This window comes from Sinocyclocheilus rhinocerous, unplaced genomic scaffold (genome assembly GCF_001515625.1).
Source record: "Sinocyclocheilus rhinocerous isolate Xijiao unplaced genomic scaffold, SAMN03320098_v1.1 scaffold5497, whole genome shotgun sequence".
Classification (NCBI taxonomy): Eukaryota; Metazoa; Chordata; class Actinopteri; order Cypriniformes; family Cyprinidae; genus Sinocyclocheilus; species Sinocyclocheilus rhinocerous.
The window spans coordinates 74,544-85,656 of NW_015648695.1; the positions used below are offsets into that span (position 1 = coordinate 74,544).

The following is an 11,113-nucleotide window of genomic DNA, read 5'->3' on the forward strand; positions in this document are numbered from 1 at the left end:
GTGGAAGGGTGCTTTTTATTTCACGTCATTTGAACCGAAGGAATGCAACACCCGCTGAGTACAACGATAGAGCTTGACAGATCAAAGACAATTTTTAATATAACTCCGACTGGATTCGTCTGAAAGAATAAAGTCATATACACCTAGGATGACTTGAGGGTGAGTAATTTATGGGCTAATTTTCATTTTTGACTGAACTAACCCTTTAAGGCAGTCATTGCCTGCAAAGGATTCTCAACAAAATATTAAAAACGAACATTTTATATATGATTATATTTATTTGTCCAATTACATTTGAGCCCCTGAAAATCTGCACTTTCTTTTTTTATCTTGTTCGTTTTATTTTAATTCTATTCTGGTGGCATACAGAGCTGAAATTATGAAAATTGTGTCAGTGTCCAAATATATATGGACCTAGCAATATGTATATGTATATGTATGTATGTATTTTTAATCTATCTCTAAATTAAAATACTAAAAAGTTCTAATAAAGTATTAGTGGCTCTAGATAAAATAAAAAACAAACAAACAAAAAAACCCCCCACAACTATCAATAATTAAATCCATAGCTAAAAATCAGCAACTACTGTAATCAAAGAACATACGGTTCCTAAAACTTCTAGAATCACAGAACAAATTGTAGTTAATACATATATTTAAGCACAATGCTCTCTTCTGTTAATAAAAAGCTGCTTTGTCATAACTGCGGAACATATTGGAACTATTTTTAGCCTATACTGAGAGGGATATTGAGTGACACTAATGAATATTGTGTTGGAGATGCTGAAGATACTAAGTGCAGCTCTTGAACAGGATTATTCACAGGACTTATATAGGTATTCACAGGACAATAGGTATTCAACAAATAACTGTCCTAAAACTTCTCTCATTCTTAAAAACCTTAAACAAAACTATGTAAAAAAAGTTCAACCAAAAATTAAACTTCTCTCATTATTTAAATCACCTCCATCTCATTTCTTGGCTCACCACTAAATGTCCAATGAAAAATCAAGATCCTGAACCACTGGATTACTCTAATCATCGGTCGGTTGCGGGATGACTAGTTGACCATTCCAAGCAATTCCACGGAGTATATTATTCAGTATGGTATAGATCAAAGCACTGTGGTATTTCCACAATATACCATCAAAGTACCACCTCAGAATAAGTGTTGTTCAATATGATTAACAGGAAGATTATCCTTTGGCAAAACTGATATAAATTTTGTGTGGCTGAATAAAGTGGTTAGACTAATATAGGAACAGCTGGAGGTTGTGGGAAGGGTGATCAGCGGTGCTGCATCCCGCTGATCTGAGAGCTGCTGCTGAAATTGTGCTGAGGGGGTGGCGCTAACACGATAGGGAGTTTTAGCCAGGTTAATTGAGGTGCAGAGATCTGCTCTTCATCACACTTCTTCCTCAAGTTAAGAAGCTCTGCTCTGCTGGGTTACTTTTGTGAGTGTAAAAACAAAGACACACGTGCTAGCCACTGTGCAATACATTGTTAGAAGAGTTAAGACATTCTCTCACCTGCTATTCAGTAAACACAAACAACCAAGCACATACACACACTCACCATCTTCAGATTCTCATTAGCATTCCCACACACACACACAAAGCAAAATATATCTGACAGTAGCAGAACTGAAGAGGCAGAGCTGTTCTTTGCGACATATATGTCCCAAGTGCTATGAAAAGATTGGTCTGCTTTCACTCCCTGCAGGTGTGATAATTTTTTTCCTCTCATTTACCCCGCAGCATATGATGCCTTCAGGTGCACTTGGGAAACTTCAATGGATGTCACATATGAACGTCATGTGTTCAAGTTGGAAACATAACAGAATTAGCCAAACAATTATATTCTAAGCCTTAAAAACAAAACTACCTGAAAATTATGAAAATTTCTAGGGATGCACGATATTATCGGACCAATATCGGAATCGGCAGATAATGGCTTTTAATGTAAATATCAGCATCGGCCCGATATGAAAAATTATGCCGATATGTCTTGTCGATAAGAGGAATACATTAACTCACATGTGCTCAGGGTGTGCTAGCGATTAGATCATGTCAGCAGTGTGGCTCATTCTTGAAGCAAAGTTTTGCCTGAATGATGATTAGATTCACGGTTTTGGATCGCTTCATTTAAACTGAGAATGCACGTACAGAATGATGCCTTCGGTGTGTGATAGAGTAAACCGTAATAGCACGTGCAGTGGCAGCAGCGGCAGCCTCCCCCGGGTCCTAATGCCCGTTCGGAAAGAAGTTTTAATTTCATAGGGGGCGCTGTTGTCCTACTTCTAATAAAATGAAAGCAAAATACACAAATAATATTTAGACTGTGTTTCTGATTAAATAAAGAAGTAATTGATGCCATAAAATCATGAGTATGTTTTGATTTAAAGGTCAAAAGCTATAGCTTACATGAACAAAAAAAAAATCACAATCTAACAAATAAGTTATTGTTAAAAACTAACCAAAATTAAAAATAAGTATATATCGGTATCGGTTATCGGCCAAAATGAGTTGAAAATTATTGGCATATCGGATATCGGCAAAAATCCAATATCGTGCATCCCTAAAAATTTCTATAACTCATTTCTATCACTCCTTTCACTTATTTATATCACTTATTTATACATGGTATCAAAGCTCAATATTTTGTTACATAAAGAAGTCTGCGAAAGTTGCATAATTAACTTTAAACTTTTTGTCTATAAGCTGTTTTGTACATTGCACGTTTAAAATGACTGACATTCAAATACAATAAAATTACTTGCAAAATCATTAATTCCATTCATTACAGACTTGCAAATAAAATCCTAAATTAAATCTGTTCATTATATGAAGCAAACGTATCTTGTCACAAAACCGCTTGATTCAAATGGATTCATATTATGACGCTTTAACCTTTTGGGATCTATTAAATATTCGTTCTTTTTTCAGAGATGGTAACACAACTTTCCAACTCTAGCACCAGTGCTATGTGCAAAAAAATAAAATAAAAATACATAAATAAAAAAATTTACAGTCCAGTCAGGACAACATAGGAAACAGTAACCCAGTCATTCATATTACTTAACTATATTACACAATAACTATAAAATTAAGGTCAGTAACCAATTAGTAAGTTTGGGGTAAGTGAGAATTACTTTTTTTTTTTTTTTTAGCAAGGACAAAGTATGGCTTCCAGAAAAATATTAATCAGCTGTTTTCAACACTGATAATAATAAGAAATTATTCTTGAACAGCAAATCAGCATATTAGAATGATTTCTGAAGGATCATGTGCCACTGAAGACTGCAGTAATGGCCACTACAAAATTCAGCTTTGACATCACAGGAATAAATTACATTTTACAATATTGCAACAGACAATAAACAGTTATTTTAAATTACAATTACTTTAATAATATTTCACAACGCTACTGTTTTTACTGTATTTTTAATCAAATAAAAGCAGCCTTGGTGAACAGATGACGGTAAAAAACATTTTTAAAAATCCTACCAACCCCAAACTTTTGAATGGTAGTGTTATTTTTATTTATTTTTTTTTACTGAGGGTCTGAAATGATTTTCAGTGGTAAATGATGTAATGCTTAAATTATATTGAAACCAGAACATTTAATTAATGCTTCAGGCTTGTTTTGCAAACTCTGGGATGATTCCCAGAAAAACAACAGGCTCAGAGTACACACATACAACAGCATTCTAAATAGTGTGTGTACTGTATTGTGTGCAGGAAAAGGAGTGTGTATAAACTCACGTTCTCTGCAGAAGGAGACAATAATCCACCGTGACGGGAACCATGTCCTGCAGAGGAGAAGAGAAAAAGAACAAGCAGGAGCAGAAAAAGATGGAGTGATGGGGTTTGAAGGAATAGAAGAACAAGAAAAAAAAGATAGTGAGAATTAATTAATGCATGGTAATAAAATGTATTAATAACATCAGGGCTACCAAAGTAAACTAGAAAATGAGAAAGAAATCTGTGTTTGTAGAACCTGGAAGAAAGCTAAACAGATTTCTACAGAACTAGAACAATGCAGATTTATAGAATCAATAAATAAGCAACAAATAATGTTGAAAATATTGTGAATCTCATCTATCTGATATATATCCTAGCCCTAATTATTATAGAACCACAGTCCATCGAATATGGGTGAAGTATTAAATATGCACATTTCTCTTGTGGTAAAACTGACTGTGAAAGTGTGTCTGACAGACAGGCAGTTAGAGCAGCATAACATTCCACATTGCCCTAGATATACAGAGCTAAATCTGCCATTTGGCCATGGTGAGTGCCTTATTTTTGTGATGACAGAGTGCTTCTTAATGGCAAAAAGAAATCGGAGAGCGAGCGAGACCCAGAGGCAGGGGAGAGATGACATTAGTGGGCCATTATTGTATGTGGTTTCCGCCTTATGATGAGATGCGGTTTAAAAATGGATGCCGCGGGCCTAAAGACTGGCATAAAGGAGACTGTCTGCATTGCTCTCTCAGTCTGCTCTCCTCACTCTCACCTCTCGAAAAAGCCTCTATAATGCTAAAAACTCTTCAGCTCTGTCTTAAAAAATATCTACATCTTTAAATAATAATAATATGGAAAATTGATAAGATAACACCATTTGAGAGGGATTCTATTGGTGACCCATTACCTGGAAGTGTTGCTCCATCAGCTGGATTTTCCCTTGCTCTGGACATTTTTTCAGAGAGCGATCCACATACTGTAACAAAATTTCCACCATCTGTGAAGAGAGAGAATTTGTCGTTTATTTGCACAACAACAAGTAAATTTAGCCATCATAACTCTCATTTACAGCGCTGCAGATAGATAAATTCATTTAGAAATCTGTTATACAGGAAAATCAAATACTGTCTCAATAAGAAAAAAATTAATTCACAGTATAAAGAAGTGGGATTCCAATAAGATCCTTAGTTCAGTTAGAGAACAAAGCTCAAATATTTTTAATCAATGGATTTAAACCCCAAACCCCAAACCAGCTCAACCAGGTTTAACTCTGGAGACAGTGCTGGCCATTTCATGATTTGAAGCTACTATCCTATTCTACTCTTCGAGACCATCTATGACATATCCTGAAGGCATGGTTTAGGCCATTATCCTGTTGAAAGATGAACCCCTTACTAAGATGAAGTAAACCAGAGGGTGCTGCATTTTTTTTTTCAGCTAAGTTTGGTAACACTGGATGCAACAAAAAAATTGAAGTAAAGATGTATGTACAGCAGTGTCACTGCATTAACAAGAATCTTACCTTGTCTGCAACCACACCTTTTCTCTTAGCAGGGTCTGCAAATAGACCTGTTACATAAACACATCCCATTAGGTCTACATTACTATCTGCATTTTGTGGTATCATTAGAGCATTTGAATCTTAATTCTATCAAACAGTATTCTAAATCCTTTTTTTTTTTTGTGATTAACTTTTGTACAAAAATTCTGAAGTTCTTGGAAAATAAAAGACTATATAATTTGTAACTTACATAATTACAAATTAAAAGCTCTGAGGTCTGAAAGCTGTAATCATTTTCACAAAAACTGTGAAAGTACTGTAACAGTCATTTGGTTCAACAGAAGTGTAGATTTTAGAGTGGATGTGAACAGAAGGACCGACCTAGCACAGCTTTGGCGGTGCCCTCGTGGAAGGACCAGGCAAGAGACAGAGCCTCCATGAACTTCTCCTGTTTCAACAGATGGTCCACACGCTGCAGGACGTCAGAAGTCCCATTACTATCAGATTCATTATTGTGACACAGGTATAACATTTGTGGTGTGCTATAAAATGATGCCTTACCTCACGCCAGTTCCTCAGGGTCATGATGTGCACACACTACAAAAAAAAAAAAAACAGTGATCAATTAACAAATCTGAAACAGGGCTGAACAATAAGGGACGGACGCCTGATCACCCAGAGCAGTGCAAGAGAGTTTTGAGCCAAATGACAGAACTGTCAATTTTACCAGATGGATGTTGCTATATCTTCAATTGCTCTTCACATAAATACATTTATATCTTCAAAAATTAAACATTTGTTTGTCTGTATTAAACCAAACATTGTTATTGCAAATTGTGCTGATTTAAATACATTACCAAATTTTCTATATGGCTGATATAGGAATGGTGGGATTTTAAACAAGTGGCACATTTGGTGGGGAAAAAAGAACAGAAAAAAAACAAATATATACTATCATTCAAATAAATGCTGCTCTTTTGAATGTTCTACTCAATAAAGAATCCTGAAAATAAAAAATAAAATAAAATATGTCATGGTTTCCACAAAAATATTAAGCAGCACAACGGTTTTCAACAATGATAGTTAAATTAATAATAATAAAGTTATTTAAATTTGTAATAATATTTTACAACATTACTTTTTAATGCATTTTTCACATTAAACACCTTATTGACCCCAAACTTTTAAATAATATTAATAAGTGAAGTGAACTGAAGTGTGTGTGAACACAGAGCAGTGAAGTGAAGTGAACACACACCCGGAGCAGTGAGCAGCCAATGCTGTGGTGCCCGGGGAGCAGTTGGGGGTTCGGTGCCTTGCTCAAGGGTCTCACCTCAGTCGTGGTATTGAAGGTGGAGAGAGCGCTGGTTATTCACTCCCTCCACCTACAATTCCTGCCGGACCTGAGATTCGAACCCGCGACCTTCGGGTTGCAAGTCAAGTCAAGTCACCTTTATTTATATAGCGCTTTTAACAATACAGATTGTGTCAAAGCAACTGTACAACATTAATTAGGAAAATAGTGTGTCAATAATGCAAAGTGACAATAGTAAACACTCATTTTTTCAGTTAAAGGCAGTTCATCATTGAATTCAGTGATGTCATCATCCAGCTCAGTTCAGTTAAAATAGTATCTTTGCAATAATTTGCAATCAAGTCAACGATATCGCTGGAAATGAAGTGTCCCCAAGTCCGACTCTCTATCCATTAGGCCACGACTGCCTAATGGATAGGCCCCCTAAAACATTTATTATATTTAGAATGGACCAGTGAAAATGTACAAAGCACAGTGAGGTATATATATGTATTTGCCATTAAATGTATTAATAGAGCATAAAATTAGAATCATTCATAAAACTAAGGTCACATTAGATGTTTATTCAGGCACTTGCTGAGTTATTAAATAAGCAGCACTTGGGGGAAGTGATACAGGCCACAGGAATTAATGTGACCTCCCAGAGCTGGCCCACTACCATGTCTAATGGATGACCCACAGTCAATTTTAATGCAATCCTTCTTTTCCCCCCTCCCTCCAGCTGCCTCTCTCTCCTTCATTTCTCTTCCCTTCCCTCCCTCTGGCTGCAGGTAACAGGAAGTTCAGTGAGGACATCACGGAGAGCAGACCTCAATGAATATTCAGGGTATGCGTGATGTGTGATTAGCATAATAGCACTTGAGTGTGCCATAGCTCAGTTAGAGGGGCGCTGGAGGAGTCAGCCAAACTTACAGCTGAACACAAGCCACCCAACATGTGCTACCAGACTGAGAGTTTACGAGATACTCTTGCAAATCCCATGTATTCATTATTGCAAATCTTCATAAGAAGATGAATACATGAGAATATGAAGATTATTGGATAGTTCTGCTGTTGAGCAAAAAGAATAAAGCTATAGTAAATGTTCATTCAGTGTCTTTGACAGGGCAGATATTGAGGATCAAGCTAAGCAGGGACAACACATGGAGTGACATGGTGACTGGCTTAGTTCATTCCTGGTAATCAAGTCCAGATCAAAAGTTTTAAAAGGAATTCCTCACCTAACCATGAAAATTTGCTGAAAATGTACTCACCCTTAGCCATCCAAGATGTACTGTAGTTGAGATTGTTTCTTCATGGAAACAGACATTTGGAGAAATTTAACATTACATAACTTTCTCACCAATGGATCCTCTGGGAATGGGTGCCGTCAGAATGAGAGTCCAAACAGCTGATAAAAACATCACAAAAATAACAAGAAATCCGCACGACTCCAGTCCACCAATTAATGTCTTGTGAAATGATAAGTTGCGTGTTTGTAAGCAATAAATCCATCATTAAACTTTTTTGTTTTTTTACTTTAAACTGTCACTTCTGGCTAAAAAGAGTGCTTTCTCCAGTGCCAAAGTTGTCTCGCCTTAATCAGGAGAGAAATCAAGCACCATTTACAAGCAAAAACAGTTCAAAACAGTTCTAAACAAATATGTCAGTGGATTTTGATGCAAGAGGACAACAGGGGATGGATTTTTTAACCGGAAGTAGGGTTATTAAGGATTCATATTTTGGCCAGAAGCAACGGTTTGAAATCAAAGTCATCTTAATGATGGATTTGTTTCTTACCAACATGCAGCTTTTCACTTCGCAAAATGTTAATTGATGGACTGGAGTCGTGCGGATTACTTGTGGATCATTGTGATGTTTTTATCAACTGTTTGGATTCTGACGGCACCCATTCACTGCAGAGGATCCATTGGTGAACAAGCAAAATTTCTCCAAATCTGTGCCCATGAAGAAACAAACTCATCTACATCTTGAATGGCTTGAGGGTGAGTACATTTTGAGCAAACTTTCATTTTGGGGTGAACTATTCCTTTAATCAGTATAATATACATGACCAACAACACCAAATCAGCTTTTTAAAGATGGAATTTTCACTAGCCAGTTTCAGACGATTCACCCAACATTTTTCCTAGCCCGTTTTTCACATGGCACTCCTGTTCACATGTGGAAGATAAACATCCAACACATTGATAAAATCATCTTCTCATTGGCTAAAAGTTTTGTCTGTCAAAAATGTATCACAACGCTAAAGGCTGGCGGTTTACAGACAAAATAGGCTATATCTCTCAAGACTAAACTACTTGGAGGCAAGCTCATTTTGTTTGTGAGAGAGTAATATCACGTACAGTTCTACAACATGAACACAGATTGCATCATTTCTTGGAGAAACATGATGGAGGGTAAATCTTTCAGACAAAATCTGATGTAAACAATAGAGAACATAACATTTCTTAGAGTTTGTGGACAGAAATGTTTTTCCCTGGTAAATTGTTGCTTGTGATGGACAACTCACCCAAGTGTGATGGATTGGATTCGTCTCACTGTTTCATAATAAAGGTATGAAGTCCTATACTGCTGCTAAAACTTCTATATTATAAACATAGACTGGATGTTGACATTATACTCATAGATCTTTAATGGCAATTTTAATGATATTTTCGTACAGTACTCTATATAGTAAAAGTAAACAAAACTAAACAAAGTAACTGACATGACCAGAAGTCACCCCTCTTCCATTTTCAATCGATTATTGTAAGAGACCTCTCACAAAACGAAGAAGATCAAAACATATTCTCAGAGTAAACGTTGAGAATTACAACCCATTTCTGTTGCTCTAGTCCTTGCATTGCCGCAGACTCTTATGATGTCACATGCTGACTGCTGGGACTGTGCCAGATTCTGTAGCACCCTTATTTTTGCAATTTTGTCAAATTAGATACAAATTCAGAGCCAAGTACATGAATTTGTTTAATGATGTAGCTGCCCACAGCACAGTGTACTCTAATTTTAAAAAAAAAAGAACATTATTAAACAGTATTCCATTTTGCTCTAAGCAGTTTCCATTCTGCAAAAAGCACACATGAAAAAAAATATATACTTTACTTTACAATACCTGGTTGGTGAAATTAAAATGATGTAACCAAATATTACAGAAATACAATTTGATATCAAATTGTATTTTTGCCACTGGACTATAATATAATTAGCTGTGATTAGCAGTTAGAAATATGACAGAAGGACTTTGTTACTACCACAGTGTGCTACGGGAGAATACTATACTGGAAGCTTGCATAGAACTGAACTTTTAGCAAAGTAGAAAGTCCATACTTATGTGCCGTTTTGTGCTTGTCTTCAGTGTTATCATGAGTGGCTTTACCTTTGTTCCCAGATACATGATCTGGCCTGCATAGCTGCAAACAGACTGGTAACATGTCTTCTCTCCAACTAGAGCCTAAAGATGTACAGAGGAATAGTGATTTAATGTCTTCACCTTTATATACAAGGGAAAAAAATTGTCTTTATATGCCAGACACTCAATGTGAACCTTCTATATTTCCTCTACATCTCATGAACTGGCCATTGGGTTCTTCATGTGTTTATGAATATAACGCTTAGGTAAATGGTCTTAACAATGACTTCAGAATCTTTAATCTATGCTCTTTACAACCTGATCTCAGCCTCATCTACATTGTGTATCAGATGTAAATTGTATACTGGCTGGCCTCAGATGACTCCTCCTGTCTACATGGAAGTCAAATTTGTATTCATTTTCTTCATACAGACATTCTTACTATAGAGATTTTTTTTTGTCAGAGATTTTTGCCTTTTCAAGACAGACCTACCATGCATTCTGAGATTGTTAAATGGGAGTATACATGCTTCTGTAAAAGTCAAAAGTCACTGTGATTTTACAGAATGATCATTTACCTAAAAAATTGTGTATAATTTTTTATAAGTGCTATTTTAGCATTATTTATATACTATTATAGAATTTGTTAATATTTTTATTTAACTTATTTTTATATTTTCAATTGTCATTTTGATTTTGCTATGTGCTTTTGCCTTTAGTTTTTACTTTTAATATTTAGCTTTCATTCATTTTGCTTCATTTTTATTCATTTTAGTACTTAAACTTACTTTATTTCAGTTAGTTGCCCAGGCAACATGTCTAATTTTCATAGAATTTTTTTAAGTTAAAGTTTACCGAATATTCACATTTTATTTTACTTCAGCTTAATTTCAATTGACGAAAATTATTTTAATTTTATTTATTTATTTACATTTAATGACATAGTGCATACTTGAGTTGATTCTTTAAAGGGGTCATATGATGCTGCTAAAAAGAACATTATTTTGTGTATTTGGTGTAATGAAATGTGTTTATGCGGTTTAAAGTTCAAAAAACACATTATTTTCACCATACTGTACATTATTGTTTCTCCTCTATGCCCCGCCTTTTTTAAACGCGTCGATTTTTACAAAGCTCATCAGTCTGAAAAGCGAGGTGTGCTCTGATTAGCCAGCTATCCAGTGCGTTGTGATTGGCCAAAT

The 11,113-nt window shown here is 35.6% G+C and overlaps 1 protein-coding gene across 1 annotated transcript in view; it reads right to left on the reverse strand.

Annotated features, from left to right (window-relative positions):
* The window catches only part of LOC107710204 (vacuolar protein sorting-associated protein 8 homolog), a gene marked incomplete at its 3' end in the record, with an annotated part of 94,487 nt that overhangs the window by 64,527 nt on the left and 18,847 nt on the right, over positions 1-11,113 (reverse strand). The window contains exons 16-21 of the mRNA XM_016514944.1: positions 9,939-10,013; positions 5,809-5,844; positions 5,629-5,719; positions 5,269-5,315; positions 4,654-4,743; positions 3,765-3,811 (exon numbers count right to left, since the gene is read on the reverse strand). Coding sequence (XP_016370430.1) covers positions 3,765-3,811; positions 4,654-4,743; positions 5,269-5,315; positions 5,629-5,719; positions 5,809-5,844; positions 9,939-10,013 — 386 coding nt within the window. The remainder of the gene's footprint in view (positions 1-3,764; positions 3,812-4,653; positions 4,744-5,268; positions 5,316-5,628; positions 5,720-5,808; positions 5,845-9,938; positions 10,014-11,113) is intronic.